General features: G+C 51.5%; 11 protein-coding genes across 11 annotated transcripts; 6 read left to right on the top strand and 5 right to left on the bottom strand.

Annotated features, from left to right (window-relative positions):
* Positions 1-497: 497 nt before the first annotated feature.
* On the top strand, positions 498-731 carry N7468_009249 (uncharacterized protein; the record flags this gene model as incomplete). The annotated part of the gene is made up of 1 exon (XM_058478545.1): positions 498-731. The coding sequence occupies one exon, from the start codon at positions 498-500 to the stop codon at positions 729-731; it is 234 nt and encodes a 77-aa protein (XP_058326875.1).
* Positions 732-2164: 1433 nt separating this feature from the next.
* On the top strand, positions 2165-4820 carry N7468_009250 (FAD-dependent oxidoreductase; the record flags this gene model as incomplete). Its single annotated transcript, XM_058478546.1, has 6 exons — positions 2165-2257; positions 2296-2600; positions 2661-2932; positions 2987-3357; positions 3414-4015; positions 4070-4820. 6 exons carry the CDS (start codon positions 2165-2167, stop codon positions 4818-4820), a joined length of 2394 nt encoding a protein of 797 aa, XP_058326876.1.
* A 395-nt stretch (positions 4821-5215) lies between these two features.
* Positions 5216-5995, bottom strand: N7468_009251 (2-deoxyribose-5-phosphate aldolase; the record flags this gene model as incomplete). The annotated part of the gene is made up of 1 exon (XM_058478547.1): positions 5216-5995. The coding sequence occupies one exon, from the start codon at positions 5993-5995 to the stop codon at positions 5216-5218; it is 780 nt and encodes a 259-aa protein (XP_058326877.1).
* Positions 5996-6381: 386 nt separating this feature from the next.
* On the bottom strand, positions 6382-7007 carry N7468_009252 (uncharacterized protein; the record flags this gene model as incomplete). Its single annotated transcript, XM_058478548.1, has 4 exons — positions 6382-6416; positions 6473-6692; positions 6802-6883; positions 6955-7007. 4 exons carry the CDS (start codon positions 7005-7007, stop codon positions 6382-6384), a joined length of 390 nt encoding a protein of 129 aa, XP_058326878.1.
* Positions 7008-7382: 375 nt separating this feature from the next.
* Positions 7383-8300, top strand: N7468_009253 (uncharacterized protein; the record flags this gene model as incomplete). The annotated part of the gene is made up of 1 exon (XM_058478549.1): positions 7383-8300. The coding sequence occupies one exon, from the start codon at positions 7383-7385 to the stop codon at positions 8298-8300; it is 918 nt and encodes a 305-aa protein (XP_058326879.1).
* A 1279-nt stretch (positions 8301-9579) lies between these two features.
* N7468_009254 (proteasome regulatory particle lid subunit RPN5) lies at positions 9580-11298 on the top strand (the record flags this gene model as incomplete). Its single annotated transcript, XM_058478550.1, has 5 exons — positions 9580-9663; positions 9718-9774; positions 9842-10078; positions 10141-10629; positions 10696-11298. The coding sequence occupies 5 exons, from the start codon at positions 9580-9582 to the stop codon at positions 11296-11298; spliced, it is 1470 nt and encodes a 489-aa protein (XP_058326880.1).
* Positions 11299-11531: 233 nt separating this feature from the next.
* Positions 11532-12143, bottom strand: N7468_009255 (uncharacterized protein; the record flags this gene model as incomplete). The annotated part of the gene is made up of 1 exon (XM_058478551.1): positions 11532-12143. One exon carries the CDS (start codon positions 12141-12143, stop codon positions 11532-11534), a length of 612 nt encoding a protein of 203 aa, XP_058326881.1.
* A 1754-nt stretch (positions 12144-13897) lies between these two features.
* On the top strand, positions 13898-15585 carry N7468_009256 (carboxylesterase hlo; the record flags this gene model as incomplete). The annotated part of the gene is made up of 3 exons (XM_058478552.1): positions 13898-14136; positions 14192-14455; positions 14535-15585. The coding sequence occupies 3 exons, from the start codon at positions 13898-13900 to the stop codon at positions 15583-15585; spliced, it is 1554 nt and encodes a 517-aa protein (XP_058326882.1).
* Positions 15586-16393: 808 nt separating this feature from the next.
* On the bottom strand, positions 16394-17235 carry N7468_009257 (alpha/beta hydrolase; the record flags this gene model as incomplete). The annotated part of the gene is made up of 2 exons (XM_058478553.1): positions 16394-16462; positions 16510-17235. The coding sequence occupies 2 exons, from the start codon at positions 17233-17235 to the stop codon at positions 16394-16396; spliced, it is 795 nt and encodes a 264-aa protein (XP_058326883.1).
* Positions 17236-17540: 305 nt separating this feature from the next.
* On the top strand, positions 17541-18097 carry N7468_009258 (uncharacterized protein; the record flags this gene model as incomplete). The annotated part of the gene is made up of 2 exons (XM_058478554.1): positions 17541-17635; positions 17779-18097. The coding sequence occupies 2 exons, from the start codon at positions 17541-17543 to the stop codon at positions 18095-18097; spliced, it is 414 nt and encodes a 137-aa protein (XP_058326884.1).
* Positions 18098-20330: 2233 nt separating this feature from the next.
* N7468_009259 (40S ribosomal protein eS27) lies at positions 20331-20962 on the bottom strand (the record flags this gene model as incomplete). Its single annotated transcript, XM_058478555.1, has 3 exons — positions 20331-20513; positions 20763-20825; positions 20960-20962. The coding sequence occupies 3 exons, from the start codon at positions 20960-20962 to the stop codon at positions 20331-20333; spliced, it is 249 nt and encodes an 82-aa protein (XP_058326885.1).
* Positions 20963-22556: the final 1594 nt, after the last annotated feature.

The following is a 22556-nucleotide window of genomic DNA, read 5'->3' on the forward strand; positions in this document are numbered from 1 at the left end:
GGGCGGAAGCTGACGAGTGCCAGAAAGCAGGTTTCCCGTTGGTACAAAGGTATCAACAACTAGGCAGCGGCGGGTCACGTAGGCTCTCAAACTTGAGTCTATCGGCTATCTTGGGATCGGATAAGGGGGATAGGGTGTAGGCTATCTCTTGACACTCCCCTATCTACTCGTACACGCAATATCAGTCGTACACTCTCGGCCGGTGCCCGCTGCACCCTTCACGTTTCGAGGCACAACCTGAGCTACGTATTTGAAGTTGCCCCGCTCTGTCCTCACCTGCATTACCACATGAATTCGGCTGGGTGTATGATTCCTCACAGCTAGCGCAGCCAAGTCGGAATCACGATATCGCAATAGTCGTCGCGTCATTACAGCCACGTGGACCCACCAACAGCGAAACAACTCGAAGTTAGGGACTGGAATTCATAAGCCCAATCCCGACGCCCAGCTTTCTACACTGTGTAAATTCCTCCGCCATAACGGTCTCGCCCACGTTCATGGTTGCTGCCTTGCACCAGCTCCTATCCCCTCACAACGTGCTGGACCCAGACGGGTCCGGCCAAGGGCTTGGTCGACTTACTCGGGCCTTCCTCAGATTAATCCCGGTGTCCCGGGTGGAGGCACAGTGCACCTACCCCAATGTCCGCACAGTGGCTGATAAGCGGGTCGTCACTGAAGAACCAGGGAACTGTGCACCACCCGACCCGATAGCCGTTGTTTCCAATAATTGATGATGCTCGCGGCGCGAATAGGGGACGGTGGAGACTACGCAGTACAATTCACAGAGGCATAAACCCCTTTATGAACACCTATTGTGCTAATGATTGGGAAACATCCCCACTGACACAGCCCGGGCCGATGGGCCACGGTCTCAGCCTTGCTCCAGTTCCAGGGCAATCCTCCCAAGGTTCCCTCATCCTGGAAAAGGGGGTGGGGCGAAATCTGCATTAGCAAGGTTCTTCTAGGCTCCTAGCATAAAAAAATGAAACCGTCGCCCCGGCAGCCGATTCCTCATGTCGGCTGTCAAGCTCGGGTCCCATCTCGGTCAGTCAGAGTTCAAAATTAGTTTCAAGGACGGTCCACCGCCATGCCCAAGCAGTTTTGCGGTAAATGGCAGCCCTTGCTCCGTTCACGTTGTCTTGGCCACTCTGAGTAGTAGCGGTACCGATTCGACCTCGGCATTTGCTAACAAATTTTGAGGAGCGAAACATAGACCTCTCAGTACAGAGTAGATCGCGTCCGGGCAACTGGACAGCTTGGACCCGCTAGTGGAAGATTTCTAAGCCGAAACCGTACCTAGGTAGGCGTGCTTGCTCAGCGCAGGCTGTGCTAGTGTTTGCGAGGCCAAGCCCCACCTTTCTTCGCTAGTGTGCAAAAACATTCGGAATTCTGGAAGCTGCAACGTGGGAGTCTTGCTGAGTAGTAAAGTCAAATATTGTAGACGTTCCAACCCGGATTGCTTGATATCACACTTGACATCCTTTCATTTTTTTTGCTACCAATTGGCGCGTTGCAGGCTAATATGCGACTTGACATCTAATCGGCATCACAGTACCTAGGTACAGAATGTCCTGAATGTTCTTTTTAAGTTCACTACTCTTGGTAGGTGACTCGGAGTAGTCACTAGTATTGGCACAACAGCTGATTGTCCGGCTTCACTTTGCAAGTACTTATGAACTGTGCCATGGTATATCTGGGGCTATCTGGGAACACCCCCCTGCTCAGTATTTACTGCGCTGTGAATCAACCCAACGCACGATCCATCCTAGACTCAAGATCATCATTCGTCGGCCGGTGTTATGTCCAAAAATGTTGGAACCTTGGGCCTCCTAGGACTGACAGACCTTATCGGTGTCGGGGACATACCCTCAGCCTAGTTTCAAGACTCAGAGTCCTGGACTGACTGACAGCCTCACGAAATAGAGTGTTCTTACGGTGAAGCCGTCTAACCTAATATGGACAGGCGGGGCTAAATTTAGATCGAATGTGGCGTCTATCGTCCGCCGTGATCCAAATAACCGCCGGACAGCGAACCATTGGCACCCTCGGTATAAACAAGCCAGCCAGCTGCCATCCAAACTTCGGCCAACACTTTGCTGGCCCCAAAGCATAGAATAACCTGGATCTCAACCAAACACCTCACCCACGCTCGGGACAGTCGAAAATGGACCCGAACGTCCGTGATCTTAGCGGGCTGGGGCTGAAATTTTTGGCCCCCGAGGAGGCCTACAACGATAAGGCCGCGGAGCAGCGCGCGGTCGAAGTTGTGACAGAGCTATTTTTCACTCCTCGTAGAACCCGCGCGCCATGTCTGATTTCAAGGTCGTGATCGTTGGAGGGAGCATTGGCGGGTTGACACTTGCCAAGACCCTCGAGCTCTACGGCATCGACTATGTCCTCCTCGAAAAGTCCCCGGAGATCGGGCCCCAACTAGGCGCGAGCGTAGGCATCCAGCCTCACGCCTCCAAGATCCTGGACCAGCTGGGTATTCTCGAGCAAGTGAAGTCCAAAGCGCACCCGATCTACGAGGATCGCATCTTTGGTCCGGATGGAAAGCGCCTACGAGCCCCGCATGGCATCAACGGGTTGTACTATGGCCTGTGAGGACCGCTCGTGCATCGCTTGAGACACATGGAATGCTAATTTGGGTCTGTTCGCAGCTCTGGGTATCCCCTCATGTATCTCGATCTTCAGCAGCTTCAGCTGGTCCTCTATCACAGCATCGAGGACCAGTCAAAGATCCACGTGAACAGCGACGTTGACAGAATCGAACAACTGGATGGTTTCGTGCGTGTTATCACCAAGAGCGGGGAAAGCTTCAGGGGCGACATCGTGGTTGGAGCAGACGGAGTGTACAGCCAGGTCAGGGAGGAGATGTGGAGAATTGCCGACAAAGAGACGGGCGGAAGTCACTGTGTTCCTCTGAGAAACTGTAAGTGTGGCCAGCGAGTCCCCCAGCAGTCGCAATGGCTGATTGTGTGGACAGCAATTACCTGCTCCTACAAGTGCATCTTTGGTATGTCCGAGCGTCCTCAGGGAACCCCCAACAATGCGACTTTCTATACGTTCCATGATCAACACTCGTATTTCTGCATTTCCGGGCCCGAGGGCAAGATCTACTGGTTCGCTTTCTTCAAGAACGACAAAACCACGGTAGACCGGGATATCCCGTATTACAAGGCTGACGACGCACGGGAACAAGCTCTCAAGCATGTCAATGAGCCTCTCTTCAACGGCCTTCGGTTCGGGGATCTGATCACTCGCCAAAGTACCGCGACCATGGTTCCTGTGGAAGAATTTGTCCTGGATACAAATTTCTATAAGCGAGCAATTTTAATAGGCGACTCTTTCCACAAAGTAAGCCGACTAGCCCTTCCGGTCTCATATGAACCAGCCATGCTAATGCCACTCAGTTGAACCCATTGACAGGCCAAGGAGCCGCCTGCGCGATAGAAACAGCTACCCTGCTGGCCGACCACTTGAAAGAGGCCCTGGATGAGGGCGCAACGCCCAACGACGATAAAATCTACAGCATGTTCTCGCAAATCCTTGCCCAGCAAAAACCACGGACAACCAAGCTTCTGGAGAAGACGAAGAAATTGCAACGACTGCATGCTCTCGAAAATTCAGTCCTGCGGTATATTCAGTTGAAACTTCTTCATCGCTTGGGCCCAGAGCATCTCTCGACGCTATACGTTACCAGGACAACCCCTGGACGCAAGGTGAAATACCTGCCAGAGACCTTCAGAAGTGGAGCGGCATTGGCCGATGAAGACGTGGTTGCGAATCCGAGTGAACGACGCCCGTCAGCCACAAAGCTTTGGATGGGATTGATGCTCCTGATCGCTTTACTCGGCCCTGGCGCGAAATTCACTCTCCGGGCTCAGCGTGCTTCGGATCCTAACGAGTCGCGAGTGCTACAGACTTACCTCATTGTCTTATCCATCGCTACTAATAGCATATTTGTGCTCGAGTCGCATCGACCGGGTCGTTGGATGACTATTCTGCTTTGGAGGTAAGCGAACATCATTGAAATACTCAACCGCTGGCAAGTCTCACAAGAATACAGTGCAATCCCCTATTCCATGCTATCAACTTATACATTTGGATGGACATTCTATGCTCCTCTCTATTTCGCCATCTTCATTGCCCTCAGTGCAGTGCAGGAGTTTTACTACCCCTCTCCACGCGCCATTAGCCCTTCAACTGCGGCCGCTCTTCCTTACGCTCTGCTGGTCTCATATGGACCGCTCATGGCTCGGGCTCTATGGACATTACTCACCAAGCCCGAAGGAGACGGCATCAGTAACGGCTGGGATACCAATCTGAGCCACCTCAGCTTCCCGTTCCTGGTCAACGGCATCGGGGACATGATGATGGGCGACCCGCTCAAAATCAGTCAGTTACAGTTTGACTTTAGGGACATGGACTGCCTTTCGCAGTTTTACAATGTGTTGTTTCTGGCTGCTAGCGCTGGCCACGTGATGCTGATCAGCCAGTTCATTCCGTATATCACCACTGTCCCGATCGCAGACTTGAGTCTCAGTCTGTGCGCGGAATGGGTGGAAATCGGATGTCTGACCTTGGCGGTGGTTGCTTGGAGTCTTTTCACTGTGTGGGACATGCAACGGGTCAACTTGACTCAGGTCTCTCTGCTGAAGGCATTCCTCGGCGCTGTTGTGGGCTCTGTGCTTATAGGCCCTGCGGCTGTGCTTACGGGACTTTGGTGGTGGCGCGAGTATCCTCTTGAGCGAGGCAGAAATAAGCCTGCACAAGAGGTGGAGCCCAAGCCTGAGCAGAAACCTGAGGTCCGGGCTTAAGAAATCCCCACTTTGTACTAGCAATAGTAGGCCAAGAACACAAATGATACTTCATGACATTTGGACCCCCGGTATCTCAGGAATGTTTCAAGTTCTGGAATGATAGCAGCTCTTACTCTAGACTGGCTCCCAATCAGAACACCAGCCTGAATGACAGGCCTGGCCTGTCTCACACAGATCCAAAGCTATCATCCCATATTCTGCCTGTAAAACAGAGCGCCACGCTAGATGTCCTGCTTCCAAGATTCATACGATCAGCAGAATGCAACATATCGTGTCTTAATTTCCATCGGCCGCCAGATATATTGGATAAATGATAAATCCAAGTCCAAAACGCGGCTTTTCAGCGTAGAGAAGAATCTTTAAAAGATTACCACCATCGAATCACCCGCTCCTTACTCTAAGAGCCTCCCCTCATCCACCTCCTTCATGATCTTGACCCCGGAGCTAGTTCCAATGCGCATCGCACCCGCCTTCACCATTCGAAGGAAGTCACTCGCAGACCGAATCCCCCCACTCGCTTTGACCTTGCAGGTGCTGCCACACACGTCGGCAACCATGCGCATCGTCGTGACACTCTCCGGATCTGCGCCCGCGCCTCGGAATCCCGTGCTCGTCTTCACAAAGTCCGCCCCGGCCTTGCACACGAGCACAGTAGCGGCAATGAGCTGATCCCGATCAAGCTGGGAGGTCTCCACAATGGCCTTGAGCTTTACCGGGGCGGGCGCAGCTTGGCGCACGGCAACAATATCATTATACACAGCTTGGTACCTCCCCTCTTTCAACAGAGGATAATTGATCACCATATCCAGCTCGCTCGCCCCGCGCTCGACCGCCTCCTGCGCCTCGCGGACCTTCGCACTGCTATCGAACGCCCCCTCGGGGAATCCTACCACACACGCAACGACGGTCCCCGGTGCGCCCTCTAGGTTAGCAGTTGCGCGGGCAACATGGTCCAAGCGGACGCAGACCGAGGCGAAGTTGTGTTCTTTGGCTTCGGCGCAGAGCTGGTCGATCTGGCCGGGCTCGGCGGGGACTGAGAGGAGCGTGTGGTCGATCAATTGCGGAATGTTTAATGGAATCGGCGCCTGGAACAATGGGCGTTCAGGGATTTGTTCCTTCAGGGTGGAAATCAGCGCCGCCCACTCGGCATCTGTGGCTGGGCCGGTCGACATGTTGGGCGCGCCGCGAGATCAGGGAACTTCCACGTCGCCCGAGGGTAAGTTTTGGTTTGTCCGGTCTTGCTGGGATCGAGGGGCAAGGAGGGGTACCATCACGTGAGGGTAATGGGGGGTTTCCTCGTCAGAAGGATTGTGACTCCATCTTGACACTATATAAGGCGCAGCTGTGGCGTTGAGGCCGGCTGTTACATGGCTGATTTGCACTAAAAGCTTATGAAGGGCTATTTTTTTTTCAGCGAGATGTAAAGAGTGGAAGTCATGAGCAGAGATATTTATTGGTATAAGTCAAGACTCTTGATTCGAAGTAGCGCATAACCAATTCAATGTTAACCTTCAAAGATACCGCAATAGAGACAGATGCGAAAGAGATAACTCTATCGCTACCTTATTCCATCCGTGGCGAAGTCGCCAGTTTCTGATCTCAGTGTGGGTGTCTAATTAACAGCCACCTCCACCACATGGCCCCGGTACCCGAGGCCTTGGATACCATCGTTGTGCCCGCCGCGGATATCATCCATGCCTCCAAATCGTTTCCGAGGACCGCCTCCTCCACCTCCTCCACCTCCACCACCCCTCCGCCTCCGCCGCCACCAGAGGATCCTGATCCTCTAGCGAAAGGAGGTCGGAAGCCAGGGGTTTTCATGTTGTTAATGTTGAACTGCGAGTCCCGCGCCGATCCGTATGGGTCGAACTAGCAACGGCCGTCAGTCTCTGAAGCTAATCAAGGATTCATCCCAAAATAACACAGGCAACAGGAGTGGGAGACCATAGTTAAACCGTGGGTCTTGGGTCTATCATACCGAGAACAGGCTCACAAAGTACAAGCCAAGGAAGATATAGACGCCCTCGAAGAAGCGGGTGAGACGGACGGACAGCGGTGGGCTGGTTCGTAGATCATGTTAGCCCAGTGTCTGCCATAGGGCTGTTCATGGATTTTGGTCGAGTAGACTCACCTCTCAAGGACCCTTCCGCCGGAGAAATAGGTCGTTGGTTTTGTGGATGCCATCGTGTGTTTTTCGAAGAGAGAAGATTAGGTGGAGTTGGCGACGTGAGGCAACAAGTCCACGAGTGTCCAGGACCCACTTAGTCACTTAGCCAATCACGTTGCTGTATATTATTCATAGCACATTTATAGATTCATGGCGTACTTGTTTGTGTGTATACAGAGTACCTGCGTAGATACAAGAGCAAGTATAGACTCGTGTTTTATTTGCCTGGGAAGCTTCCTTCATAGAAGCACAAAGGAATTGTTTGTCCAATGGAGCCAATTCGTCAAATATATTATGAGTTCTCTTTGACGGCTTCTTCCTCTCTTCTCCAACACCCGGGTCTTAGAACATTCTTGTATCTTTGGAAACCTATTCGTGAGCAAGCCTTCAACATGTCTCACCCAGATACCTGTGACTGTTCTCGTTGTGATCCATCCCCTGAATTCTTCCAACAACCTTCTGCTACGTCCATCAATAAACTCGTTGGAGAAGCAAAGTTCAAGGTCGCCTTCCATCTTCGTGAAAGTCAAGAGCAAGGAGCCTGCCACTCTCTGGTATTTGATAATGAAAATACCTTGTTCCGTGATGAAGACCAGGAATTAAATTTGGTACACAGCCTTGAAGATGAAGTGAGATTTATTTTGATTGATACCATCCGCCGGTTCGAGTGCAAGAAAGAGTACTTCAACTACTTGGAGGTAGAAGTCGCTTTCAAAGAATTTGAGAGACACTGCAGACTCCAGAGGCCATTGCCAGTCAGGTTGTCACTGTTTCTAATTGCAGCAGTGGGCGACTTTACGTCGTCTATCGAGACTCGAGGGAAGCAAGAGATCAGAGACCGCTATCTGAGCAAACATGTTACTGAGGACGACATTAGAGAATATGTGAAGATTGGCTATGACCATTTCGGCTTCTTCTGTGCTGGACTTTCCTGGCTGAACTCTGTGGTCCGAGTGTCGTGGGATCATGATCTGAGACTGACCCGCGCATGCTCAGAAGGCATTATACACCCTACGGGCGACACAGAAGAGGAGAAGCCCGAGAAGCTCAATATTGCCCCTATGGTGCCAACCAATGCAAATGCATGCAGTCGAGTATCTCCCGAAAAAAGTCGATCTCGCTGGCCTAAAAAAACCCCAAGGCATACGAAAACTCGGCAAGATGCGATACGTAACTGGGACGCCAAGTTCCTACCGGGGTTGGATGTATGGCACCTTCGATCCCCTTCCAGACTGTGCTATACGCGAAATAATAGCACAGGGCTCCGTGGCAGCATACAGATGCCATCCTTCGATTTTCGCGCGGTCTGAAGACAACACCTTCCAAGTTGAACCAGCTTACTGGCCTGTTGCCTTGGCGACTGACGCTCGAGGGCATCGTTACCTTCCTGACCACCTGCTAGATACGATTCTCCCATCATGGAGGGCTTTGATGAACTTGGACCTGAAGGCTATTTCCATAAGAGGTTCAAAACAGGCCGAAGAATGGATGAGAGAAAACTCGGGAAGGCTGATTGAATGGGTTGAGAAGGAAAAAGCAAAGGTCAAGAGCTGCGGGATTCGAGACTGGCCCCCTCCATATGCCTCACCTGTTGACGGAATGGGCTCACCATACAGTCAATCCGAGGTAATCCGAAATCCCTGGAGAGTTACTCAGCGGACACCACGCCGAAATCCGCCTCGGAGACTTCCTGTGCCTCTGAACGAAGTTCGAGGGTTGGCGATACATGAGGCGATAGGAGAAACTATGAAGCGATTCAACGAACTACATTTGTCTGCCTTGACTGAGCTCCAAAGAAAAATGGAAGCAGAAACAGCCGCGCTTGACGAGAAGTTCAAAGCAGCTATGAAGCTTCCGGAGATACCAGCTCACCTGGAAGGAAGCCGGGCGTTGGTGGACACCTTGTATTTCTGATTCACCAATCGTGGAACAATACGCAGATGATATCGATGCCGATATTGAGCAGACAGAACAGATGATTCCCGAGGCCTATGATAGTGCTCTGGTCGCCTCGGAAGAAGTAGATACGTCCAGCAAAGCCGACCCCAATGAGTTGTGTGGCACGTCGGAAAAGATCTGGTCATCTTCTGAGTATGCTTCGGATGACGGTATCGACGGCATAATGGAATAGGATATGATTTTTGAATATCTCGTGCGAGCCAAAACCAGATATTCGCATTAGGGCATGGGCCAAATGAGCAGCTTGGGCTGGAACGAGACGGGGAATTGGCATAGGGCATAGGGACTTCATGGAGGAATTTGGAACTTGCAATCGGCTTCCTTGTTATCCCAAATTGATTCTCATCAAATTGACATGCGAAATTGACCACTAACCAACGATAATCTTCCTGTAATCGCGTCGTAGTTCATCGTACCTCATCGAACCCGTGGACCACAAATCACGTGCGGCCCGGAGCTTGCAGCTCAGGGCGGAAACATCGAGCTTCGTTCCTCCATCTCGTCATCACCTCGTCCACCTGTATCGCTTTCTTTCTTCTCCACCGCTTCTCTGCAGAAGGCCCTCCTCTATATCCCGCATTCCAGGTACCTCCCAAATTACACAGTCGCTCTCCGACACCATTCGTCATCATGTCCGATGGCCTGTTGAAGCCCGAGAAGGACTTCTCTAAGGACGCCGACAAGGTCATCCCGGAGGCGGAGGCTTTGGCCAAGGTACTTCTGAATCGAGGAAATTTCATCTGGGATGAAACTAACAGCTGAACCTAGAGCGATGTCCAAGGTGCAGTGGATAAGCTGTTGGGCCTGGAGAAGCAAGCACGTCAGGTTCGTTTTCATAGCCACTCGAGCTATTATCCGCAATATTTACTGACCCACATCGCGGCATCTGTAGGCATCCGATCTTGCTACAACCTCACGTCTTCTAGTCGCCATTGTCACTATCAGCAAGAACTCCGGCGACTGGGCCCTCCTCAACGACCAGGTGCTCCTTCTCTCCAAGAAACATGCCCAGCTCAAGCAAGCCACCACCCGGATGGTGCAAGAAGTTATGAAATTTTTGGATGAGACTCCCAACTTGGATGTCAAACTGTCTGTTATCGAGACGCTGCGGACGGTGACTGAAGGAAAGGTAAGACCCAAGGACGATACGCGCTCCAGGCTTAAGATCAATTTACTGATTGGCCATGAAAGATCTTTGTCGAAGTCGAGCGCGCCCGAGTGACGCGGATCCTATCAAATATCAAGAAGACCCAAGGCGACCTCAATGCGGCCGCAGATATCCTTTGCGAGCTGCAGGTGGAGACCTTCGGATCGATGACCCGCCGCGAAAAGACCGAGTTTATTTTGGAGCAAGTGGGATTGTGTATTGAGCGCGGAGATTGGACACAGGCCTCGATTCTCATCCGGAAGATCAATAAACGGTACTTCAACCGCAAGCCGAAGAAGAGCCCCGAGGAGATAGAGAAGCTTAAGAAGGAGGCGGAGGAGCGAGAAAAGACCCGTGGGCCTGATGAGGCTCCTATGGAAGTGGATGACGATGTCACAGATCTGAAGCTCCGTTATTACGACCAGCAGATTACCCTTGCCAACCACGACTACAAGTATCTCGATGTCTGCAAACACTACCGAGAAGTTTTGGATACCGAGGCGGTCGAGAACAGCCCCGAGCAGCTGCGCGCAGTAAGTTTTTGTTCAGCCTGATGATTCGCATTCCACGGCTTTGCTAACTCTTGGACCTTGGAAAAGGCCCTCGCCCGCATCGTTTATTACATTGTCCTCTCCCCCTACGACAACGAGCAATCAGACCTTCTTCACCGCATCCAACAAGACCCCCGACTGTCACAAGTTCCCGAAGAAGCGCGCTTGGTGAAACTGTTTACCATTCCCGAGTTGATGCGCTGGCCCTTGGTATCCGAGCAATTTGGCCCCCATCTCTGCAGCACCGACGTCTTCGATGCTCAGCCTCAACAAGCCGCGGAGAACCAGGCCCACCGAAGATGGCAGGACCTGCGCAAGCGTGTGATTGAGCACAACGTGCGAGTTGTGGCCAAGTACTACACTCGCATCCAGATGCCCCGCTTGACTGAGCTTCTGGACTTGACTGAGGAGGAAACTGAGAAGTATATCAGTGAGCTGGTCACCTCCAAGACTATCTATGCCAAGATCGACCGCCCTGCCCGGCTGGTCAACTTCGCCAAGCCTCGCGATGCGGACGACGTGCTCAACGAGTGGAGCAGCGATATGAAGAGTCTGCTGGGTCTCTTGGAGCGTATTGATCATCTCATCACGAAGGAAGAGATGATGGCTCGCATCCTGCCATCCCGCGGCGACAAAGCCAAGGCTCGCTGAGGGAGACTCGTAGAATGATCTGGGTTATCTGGGGATTTTAGGAGTATGGGAATTCTGCTTCCGTGTGTATCATATATCGCCGTAGACCCCTGATGAGATGAATCCACTAACATTCTGACATTTGTCACAACTGATATGCAAATGATGAATTTATTCATGTCTAAGTGATAGCTTCCAAATTCCCTTATCTCCCGTAGCAAGTAGCTCCTCGTGATCCTACAAGGCCGACTACCTTACCCAGCATCACTGTAACACGCAAAGCACCCACACTCCGGATCAACCACCCGCAAAGCATGCAAAATCCGCCGTAGCGCGACCGATGTCTCATCAGCCGGTAGCGTGCTCAGCAGCGTATCAATGCACCCGATTCGCGCCCTTGACAAATGCGCCATCTTATCGTCGCCGCCATGGATTGCCAACGCCCCAACCTGCATGCTCAGGATATTGAAGAGATCCACCAGATTCTTCGTCTCAACCTCGTTGAAAGTCTTATAAAGCCTCGTGAGACTGCTGGTAATTCTTAGCGCTCTGGTGATATCGAAAACCCGTTCCGCAAAGCAGTGAGTTGTCTGGCTCGGGTCCAAGTGGTCCTGGTAGATGAGGAAGATCTTCAGCGTACCAATCGACTCGCTGAGGAACTCGGCCGCTGTGTTGGGAGAGACTCTGTTGCAGGCTATGCGGTGGGAGTAGGCCTCTAGCCTATGGACTAAGTCGTTGCGGACGTGGGACAGACGGGTTGCAGGGCTGGGGTCTGCCGTGGCGCGCCTAGGATCTGCTGGGCTGCTATTTCTACCAGTACCTTCAAGTTGATGGTCAATATCTTCGAGCAAGTTAATGGCCAACATTTTCCGATCAAAGTGCTTTGCAGACGGTGATGTTACCCATTTGAGAAGTATCGTAGGCCTGCTTTACTGGCACTTTTTATAAGGACATTGTTCGAATGTGGCTTGGACAGGATGATAATCAATGCCTTTGTGCAGTACACAATGCAATCTCCTCCGGTTTCTATTCAGGTGCATGGTAATTAGGGTATGCCTCTTGACTAAAGAGCTAATACAATGCCCAGCTGGGCAAAGGCGGGTTGACAAAGAGAACCGAGAAATCAAAGATATGGGAGCTGACAATCCCCAGTTTAGGGCCACAAGTGGATGACAGGTAAATGGCACAAACCCTGACAATATGATGGCACTCCACGATAGTTTCAAAAGTACTAGAAAGCTCCTCCTGACACCGCCGATGCCCCACTGGAACTCAACGTGGTTCGTGATCTTGCTTCATTATGATATCATGCTCGACTATACAATTTATATCGCTTCAAATACGCAAGGCGAGATCAGAGTGTTACTTCAGGATCCCGTCAGACTTGAAGAATCCCTCTAGAAACAAATCAAGTCAATCCCATGCTTACTATGTAATTGCTTTCGACAGGTAAATGCGAGATCCCCGAGTATTTCTCCCTGCTAGGAAATGCTTCTGGTAAAATCATAACGACCTTTAGACTCATGCATCAGCCTACTCCCTGAAGTCTCAGACTAGCCCCGTACGCTAAAGGGCCATATATTGGTATGGTATGTATCTAGCGTAGGCGTGGTTCCTACTTGGGCATGAAGGATCTGGCGGTTTTTTGTCTCCGATCGGCCTATTGCAAATTGCATCAAGATGTAGCCGCTCTGATCATTATGCTCGTAGCCTTGGATCAACTCGTCATGGACCTGAGCTCGTCTCTCATGCCCCCGGAGTCCACTGATCACGACAAATGTCGGTCAAAACAGCCACCGATCTCCCCCTTACATTCCGGGTGCAATAGTCCCGCAATGTTCGGCTTCTATCTCACATCTGATGGTCGGTATTTGAGACCCCTTAGTAAGGCCTCCAAGACAACAAAAATGGTCCCTCTGTGTGCCTTGACAATCGGTAGGAATGTCATTTGGACGTGGGGCTGGTGGATCTATACTCAGCTGAACAGCGGCTGCCTGGGTGACACAACATTAGCGGAATACGCAGGGGCACAAAAGTGCCCTAGGGGACGTAATATGAACCGAACGATAACACGAGATGTCCAGAAAAAGACTTAGAATACAGTCGCTTCGTGGCGACCAGGAATGTGCCCACTGGGTCCTGTTTCCCGCAGGATTCCCAGACTGAGACCGATGATAAATACTGGCTCCTTCGGGTCGATCCTGCGAAACGAGCATTGGGAGAGCGGGGGTTGAGCACCGCAACGCCTCCAAGCTGGTGATTAATGTGGGAATTGGGTCTCGCAGCGGTCAATCCATCTCGCAGCCTTCCAACCAGATGGTGAGGACCCAAAAAGCACAGGCCCACTCCCGCGCGACGATGATTTCATCTAGCGTGATCTACACGCTAGGTCCGGCCATAACTTCTGGGGATTCCGCTGTAGATTGGGCCTCCCTCTTCAATCCACGCTCACGTTCCCACTGTTATGCATAAGTATGGCGAACCCCCGCTCGGTATCCGAGCGCAGGGTAGATCGCTGCGTGCCTGCGAGCAGAGATATCCGGTTCAAAAGGCGGGCGGAGGGCACTGGCAAGCATGGCGCGCTTTCGAAAAAATCATTTCGGAGCACCCTCGACTCGTGATGTTGGTGTCGTTCCTTGGTTTCCTGCTGTATATTGCCCGTGGTGTCGCGCTGCCGGTCTCAGTGCCTTCGCCCACGGTAACTATAGACTCTGGGCCCATTGTTGGCACCACGACCTCGTTGCCCTCGTCGACGGTAGTGGTGGAGAAGTATCTCGGGGTTCCATTTGCCCAGTCTCCGACCCGATTTGAGCCTTCTAAGCCCGTGTCTTCTTGGTCGACGCCATATAATGCGACGCAGTGGGGGGCCCGGCTGTATACAGCAGATTGGCCCTACCGATCAAACATTTTATAGAGAGCTCGGCATCATTACACCAGACGGTGGGGAGAGCGAAGACTGTCTCAACCTGAATGTCTTCACGCCTAGTTCCAAGGGTTCTAGGCCAGTTCTATTTTGGATCTATGGCGGGGGCTACGCAAATGGGGCCTCGTCTTTCGGGATTTACGACGGATCCAGCTTTGCTGCGCATCAGGATGTCGTCGTGGTGACGAGCAACTATCGGACGAATGTGTTTGGATTTCCTGGTGGCGATGTGCCTACCAAACACGCAAATCTAGGGTATGTTTGTGCTCGGCCTTGGCCCCCCAGATTCCACGACCCATTGGAAAAACAGTCACTAACTAGCCTCAAACAACAGCTTGCTAGATCAGCGCCTGGCGCTTGATTGGGTTCAGCGTAATATCGACAAGCTAGGCGGTGATCCATCTCAAGTGACTATCATGGGAGAGAGTGCTGGTGCGGGAAGTGTCGATGCTCTACTTACATCTGCTCCGGACCCGTTACCATTTCGAGCAGCTATCATGGAATCTGGACAAGCCTCCGTTCGGTCTTCTCCTAGCGATAACGTCCAGTCATACTCCCAATCCTGGGATACGCTTCTAAGTGTGACCGGGTGCTCTGCCAACTGGACCGAGTCATCTTCTGACAAGCTGGGCTGCCTACGGGACGTCCCAGCCACGAAGATCAGGGAAATTTTGGACAATTCCAATCTCACCTTTGGCCCTCGAATGGACGGGGTCAGTTGGTCAGCAGCGCCTCGGCTCAGCCGCCTCGACTCAAGATTGGAGAATTCGAGCTTTGCCCGAGTCCCCATTATGGCTGGATACAACGCCGATGAAGCGAAGCCTTTCATTGTCGGTATGAACAATACCAAGCGATTCTTGGAGGGATATAATCTGGGCCTCTTCTCGGATGCCTTCATCAAAGAATATCCTTTGGGTGCACCGGGCATTCATACCGAAAACGACCGGATCTCGGCGATCTACACGGATATCGCGATGCATTGCCCGATCGCCACGCTGGCGAATGATAGTAGCAGTGTTGACATTCCGACCTGGCGGTACTTCTTCAACGCCAGCTTTCCAAACCAGGAGATCTTCAAAGGCAGCGGCGCTTTCCACAGTGCGGAGATCCCTTACGTCTTTGGGACCTACAAGACCGAGGGCGCTACTGCATTTGAGAGAGAAGTCAGTCAGTCCATGCAGAAAGCGTGGGCTGCCTTCGCGAAAAACCCGACTAACGGACCTGGATGGGACACAGTCTCTACGATCGGTCTCTTTGGCGATGGGGTCAAAGTCGGCATGAGTGCCAAGGGAAAGAAGCCGCTTACCACTGTGGATTCGAGCATGGATCAGCGATGCTCGATGTATAAAGCATTTTATGACCAGTACATATTTTCCGACTACTAGTCGTGGTCCATACGCCGCTGGCGATTCATGAATTACGAAGAATAATAGCATTTCATAGCGGGGCCGGATGTGTTATTTTTCTGCTGGATTACCGTCTTCTTTCTCTTCTCTCATGAGCTGTCCACAGTTTCATATCTACAGGTCAACTCTCCCCGTAAGGATAGACACTGGGGCGACGTTTCCGCCCTAGCTCGTTTGAAAAAGAGATAGCAACAAACAAATTGACTTATTGAAAGAAGACTGGAGAAGACTGTGGTCTGGCGCTGACAATCACACATCGAGCCGCTACATCTCTCCTTCTGGATCAGCATATGAGCCCAGAAAGCCCGAATATATTGAGGTTGATACGGGTTCAAACCGCCGTATCCCCTATTCTCGTCGTCACATCCCAGTTCGATCGTATACCTGTCAGCTGTTTCAATCGCCATCAAAGCCAGTGCATCATCGGGTTCTCTGAAGGTACAAAGGAAACCTTGGAGCCTTCGAAATAACGTGGATGCTTACAGAGCAGATCATATTTCTCAGAAGTTCAGGGCCTGTCCGTGTCGTATTCGTCATGCACTTCGCTTCTCGGATATTGTCCACTCGATTGTGCAAACTATACAGAGTTTGCACCCTCCAAACCATTCCTCGGCCTCTACGAGCCTCGAGAATCTGATAACAGCTCTTATATCCGTTCAAATCCACCATTGCGTATGCAGAGTTACATCATCCAGCTGTTAAAAGAGAAAGCAAAAACCGTGCTCAGCGTCCTCAAGGGTATCATGCGGCGCTAAAATTTCTATATCTCTGGATACTCTATAGGGACTCAAAATGGAACATCCATATCATTGACATCCTCCTCCCCGGCATCCTTCGCCCCATTGCCCTTCTCCAGCTGCTCCCGAATAAACAGCACCGCAGCATCAAGATAAGGCCTCTGACAAGGAATAAAATGAGACCCGGGATGAAAAACAACATGCCCCTTCTTCTCCGGGTCCCCTCGCAAGCCTCAATCAACGATCTCGTCCTGGACTCGTCAACCACAGAATCCAAGGTCCCAATCACGTGCAGCACCGGCGTCTGGATCTTCGGCTCCTCATAAAATGCCCGATACCTCGCCCCCGGCGCCCGGAACCCACAGTAACACAGCGCAAACTTGAGCGGCGGATGATCTAGTCCCACAAACGATTCCGGGAACGGAATGCCTGCCACCCCAGTCGCCTTGTCCGCCTCCTTCTCGAACCGCGCAAAGCTCTCCTGCCGCCCTTCCAGTAACCCAGCCAGCATGCCCGCAAAGGCCGCACCCTGCGAGAACCCGATGACCCCGTCAAAAGGGCCTTCTTCGGCGAGCACCTTGGCGACCGTCGCTAGCCCCTGCTCCATCCCCGTGTACAGCGGCGGGTCGGCGGTGTTGGACCGCCGCCACCACCCGTATGCCTCGATGGGCTCCTGCGCGGTCTCGGAGGGCTCGTAGCCGGGAATATCGCTGGGATCGAGTTTTATGGGGGCAGTGGGGTAGATGGCATTGACCTCGTGCGACGGAAAGGCTTTCTGGATGTGTTTCGTCAAAGCGCGGGTTTTGGCATGGAACAGGGGACCCGACTGCGTGTAGCCGTGCAGCATGAGGATCTTGAGCGGGGTGCGCGTCTTCTCTACGGACGGCGCCATTGTGCTGAGCGGGGCGGCGGTGCTAACGAGCTGAAGAGAAAGGCCTGCGAGGCGAGTCCGGCTAGCTGGCGACATATACAAGGAGCCGACGGTGAAAGGTATGTTGAGAGGGGGGGGAAGCACGTGGAAGTCCACCGAGCGGATCCTGAAGTTTGTTTGAGGGCGATAAGATAAGGCCGGTCAGACCCCCCCGTTCCCCCTAGAGAATGGGTGTCGTCATACTAACCATCCTGGACACAGCTTTGAAAAGAAGGAAGAAAAATTACAGAAAAGAGGATATTTTGACCATCTTTGAGACTTCCATCATGGATTTGGAACCCTCGGCCGATATGGACAAATTGGATCTGCAAGCTGAGAGAAACTATGACGAGCTGGGACTAAAGATGGACGAGCTGATCGAGTATGTATATCTCTCCCAAACGTTCGAACGTCTGCGTTTTGACCAAAACCTCCCACAATCCTCTTTGCAGAGCAGAGTGCATTTGCGCATGGCGTCGCTTTGGCAACATGATCAGATAATACCAACTGCAGATAATCTTCCAGCGCGTTAGCATCACACCCCGAAGTGCAACCACCAACCCCACACCCGACGGCCTTCTTCCTACTCAGCTTCATTCGCGCCACCCGCGAGCACCTGCGGAACATCGACTTCCAGAAACTCGCCGAAGGCGGCAGTAAAGAGAGCCAGGCCCTGCGCGATGTCATCGGGCGGAATTGGTTCGCCAATATGATCCTCAACGACCAGTCGGGCGCTTTATCGCTGGTGACGCCAGGCGACGGATCGCACTCTATCCAGATCGGCCCAGATATCAAGGCAAAAGCGAAAGCGTTGCATGATTTCTGGGGGCTCAAGTCGGACTGAGTGGTCCACGACAAATCCGGGCTTCTTTCGTTTGGCTTGCATTATCATGGGCATTCGAGCAGGTGTTTCCTCTTTTTCGACTTGCAGCCCTATGTCTCTCTTCACGCTGGATTTGAGGCATTTCCTACAGTGTACAAATAGGAGTGCTATAGATGGATCTAGCGAGCGTTGGTTTTTTTTTGTTTTACTCTTTCTCACTTTTGATCTTCAGTCGTTTTTTTTCCGAAGCTCGTCTGGGGCTTTCGAGTCTTTCTTTTCAACTATTCGCTCACGAGGTTTACGTACCTGGGCCACGTTCGTTATGTACAATGGGGAAAAACGTCATACCCGTTCGAATGAGGATACGCTATCCTAGGCAACATCATCCCTCAAAAGCGCATGATCCGTATCCAATTCAAAACCAATTCTTTATAATTCGCTGGCAATCCATTCTCTAGCTCAATTCAACATCCTCATCTACAAACCAGGGAGGGGCGCACGAGGCCTCGCGCGAAGATTCGCGCAGCTCTCCCAAACCAGCGAACCCCCCCCCCCCTTCAGCGCCATGAAACCGATTTTCCAACCTTGACCAGATCTTTGGAGGGTGCATGTAGCCCTCGAAATGATGTCATGGCTGCAGGATGTGCCTGGGATGCGAATAGCCGTGCACGGTTACGTAGAGAAGTGGGGATCAGAGCGCGGTGGGGACAGTGAACGGGCGATCAGCCCGGGATGACGTGGGAGAGTCATCCTCAAGCCTGGCCAAGTTCCTCGGGAGGCTAATGGTGCTTGGTTGAGGAGTCACTGCAGGATTTTGGAATAATTAAACTTATCTTTTCAAGTGGTGTGGATCTGAAGACTCTGGGGTGCTCCTAAGCCACACAAGATCGTGGCTCTGCTCGGACCCGTGGACGAGGGCAGTAGGTATTACTAATGATTGTTTCTATGGCAGTGAGCAATCCTGAGCCACCCGAGCATTTGGTTCTCTAGAGCCTATAGTGCCGGATAACCCGTAGGTATCTCCTGGCTGGGTAGAATGTCCTTCTCACGACCAAGCCCAGTGTTCAAGCCCGCTCTACCGTAATGAAGAAGAACTTGAATGCCGGTAGAGTAAGATACGATAGGTCTAGAGCATCCGAGGAAACCAGAGGTGTCGCCTTGAGGGAGTTTTCAGTAGGACTTTTATGATCATGAATATTGACTAGGCAGGCTAATGGGTGCGAGCGGCGTCACTGTAGGCAAGTTGAGGCTTCTCAGGTCAGACTTTGAATGTGAGATCGTAGTGAAAGCCTAGAAAGGTTAGTTGATGGTGAAGCGCATCTGAAAAAAGTCCCTGTGGGACTGGATTCTAATGACCGTTGGAACCTGGATCATACTATGATGCACTAGCACAACGAGGCTTCGCAAATACCCACTTTCCTGAGCTAGAAGCGCGGGATACACTGCTACTACCGGTACCAATAGCAACATCATGGCTTCCAATCAGATTCGAAGCCAGAGCATACTATGGAGACAGCGCTTCAAATCTACAACACATGGTCATTGAGAGGCGAAACTCGATTGAGTCTATTCCCCATTATACATATAATGCAGCACAAAACAAAAATCATGGAATCAAAAACATGGTCACGGCACAAGACTAACACGTTGCCTTTTGTGCCAGATATCCGGAACTCCCTGAGCTGAATGCTGCATTGTTGCTTTTTTTTTTTGTCGAATGCTTTTGAGGGGGTTGCTGCGCTCGGATAGGGGCGAAGTATTCCATCTTCTATCTGTCATCAAACCGCAAAACAACAATAGCAAATAAAAAAAAAAAAACCGCTGTGACGTGGTAAAAAAAAACCACGCGCATCACAGCGGAAAAGCAAGAACGCAAGAAGAAAAGCAATGGAAAGACAGATTCAAGATGCCACATCCAGAACTTTCGTAGATTTTAAAGGAGGAAAAGGAAGGAAAGAAAAAGGATAAGGAAGTTTTTGGTATGGATCGTATCATATCATTTGCCCCCTCAACAAAGCCCCTCGCTCCAGAATCGATCGAAGGCGAAGGCGAAGACGAGGGGTCATCAAAAGAGAAACGTTGTGATTGGTATGTGACATTTTGAACGGGGCGGCTCTTTCTCCGCTGAACCGCAAACCGAGTAGTGCAAGGTCAAAAACCCGGGTGTGGTATTTTCATCCTAGTTGCTCCATGCTATTCCCACTAGTGCGTTTCAACAAAACAAAATAAGAAAAGAAGTTTCGTTGCGTCTCGTTTACTTCCGGCGGAATGAGCAGCCCTCGGTCAGACGGGCCTTACCACCGGTGGGCTGGCAGAGCACGGTCGAGCAGCCGGCGCAGATGACGACGGTCTGGGCGTGGGAGAAGACGGTGGTGATGGTGAAGCAACCGGGGCACTTAACGTCCATGAAGAAGGAACGGGGCTGGGGCACAAGGGTCTGGATGGAAAGAGATCGTCAGTCACCATGTTCGATATCAATGATTTCTCGCCACTGGCAATGTTGCGAGTGTTCTGAACACCATGCGGGTCCTGGCCGATGTCGTCGAGGGCGGTAGAATCGAGGTCGATGGCCCGGGATGCCTTTTCTCCCCCTAGGGCCGATCGCCCCCGATATCCAACACCATCCACGGCATGTAATTTCCATTTCCCGTCGGGTGCTTTTCATCGAGTATCCGGGTTGTCCTACCTTCAGCTTGTGCTTGCGAGCCTCAGCCTGAGGCGAGGGGTTGAGGAGGTCGACCGCGAGAACCTGGAGACAAAAGTTCGTTAGCATCCGCGAATTTTGCACATGCCGGGGAAAAGCTTGCTGAAAAGCTCTAGGGAGTCACGGAAAATTCCAGGTGGAAAGGAGAGCCGTGAATTTCGAGGCAGAGGGTCACTCACCATCTTGACGATAGAAGATCAGCGAGGGTGGTTGATGAATGGCGCTGATGGCGATGGCCTTGTGTGAAACGGGTATGAGGGCTAGGGAGGAGTTTGAAGGCTCTTGGGGGGCGAACTAGGGTTCCAACCCTCGCTTGCTTTCCTAATTTGGGTCGCCGCTGTGTGCCCGTCCCGCCAATCACACCGCCCTATTTCACTCGGGCCAATTAGCGGTTGTGGCGATTTCTTGGGTCGGCTCATGTTTGTATGGTTTGCTTGCTCGAGCGGGTAGGCTGTCAAGTGTCTTCTTGACGCTTCGAGTCGAGTCCAGACTCCTCTTGTTTAGCTCGCTCTGATAACGTGACAATTCCATTGTTGTTCTGTTCGGGACTACCAGGGCTGACGGTTATGCGAAAAAAAGAAAATCCTTAGGACCTCGGAGAAAAAGCCACTACCTTCCTCCGAGTGCACCATCTTCGTTCCTTTTAGTTTACTCGAAACAGAAATAACAAAAGCTCGGCTCCGAGTCTGCCCCGCATTTACTGCGAAAGCTGTTGTGAATGGCCCAGGGTATTGAGATTCAGCTTCTGTAGCCCGCGGGCCAAGCTCTCCTTAGATTCGGGTTTAAATGAATCAGAATCTGATACGAATGGTTGTCCTTTCCTCATACCAACCTTAGAGCTTTTCCCAGTAATAATCTTTTCATCTTGTTAGAATCGACGAAGATATCCGAACCACGAGATAGGAGCATCAAAATGTTTGAACGCATCAACAACCAGCGCAGAAGACTATACTTGCCAGCCTTGTGCATTTGGACAGTACGACTGGGCAATGATTGACAGAAGCCGTAGAGGGGCGCAAGTACTACTTACGTGACCTGTGAATCTAAAAGATCTAGCAATACTAGAAGCATTGGCACCTGGCATGGGGCCAGTCTCACAAAATACTTGGAAGATAACTTCGAGTTCCGAATGTTAGTCATGCTTAGGGACGGTATCCAGTAGGTATCTATATTGTCAGCCCCATCCCAGTAAGAAGAACCCTCACTTAGCATGGAGTAGTTTTGGTCTACAAGCATATACGGTCTTTTGTTTAGCATAGACATGAGAGCGCCTATCACAGTAAACCGGTATGAGTCATATGCGCCAAGAATTGTGTAGTTGCATCGATGTTCCGGCCCCCACGAGTCTCCTGAAGATCGGGGCTAAATGGAGTCGCATACCTAGATTAAGATAATTACTAGTAATGACTGCTGCCCAATGAACGGAAGATCCCTGTCATACGCCCAAACTAACGGCAGTCCGACGGAAAGCCAGTCTCAGATAAATAATGCGATTCAATTGTTTTGCAGAAGACATAATGAGCGAGAACAAGCCAGTCTTAGCGTTTACTATATTCTGTATATAGACGGGCGAGTGATTGGGGCTGATCCGGTGAGATTTGAGTTTGGACAGTAGGGATGCTATGACTTGATTCTCCAAGTTGGGTTTGGTTGATAGCTAATGAATAAGATCCATAGTACGCCAATGCTAAACTCGAAGGATCCTATGGTAGGCGGAGCACGAGCTTGGCATGTCGATCGTTTTGTGAACATAAGTAATGGAGCCATAGACTCGAA

The sequence above is a fragment of the Penicillium chermesinum genome (genome assembly GCF_028974085.1).
Source record: "Penicillium chermesinum strain IBT 19713 chromosome Unknown utg000007l:1.0-2695246.0:1.0-2697696.0, whole genome shotgun sequence".
NCBI classification, from domain to species: Eukaryota; Fungi; Ascomycota; class Eurotiomycetes; order Eurotiales; family Aspergillaceae; genus Penicillium; species Penicillium chermesinum.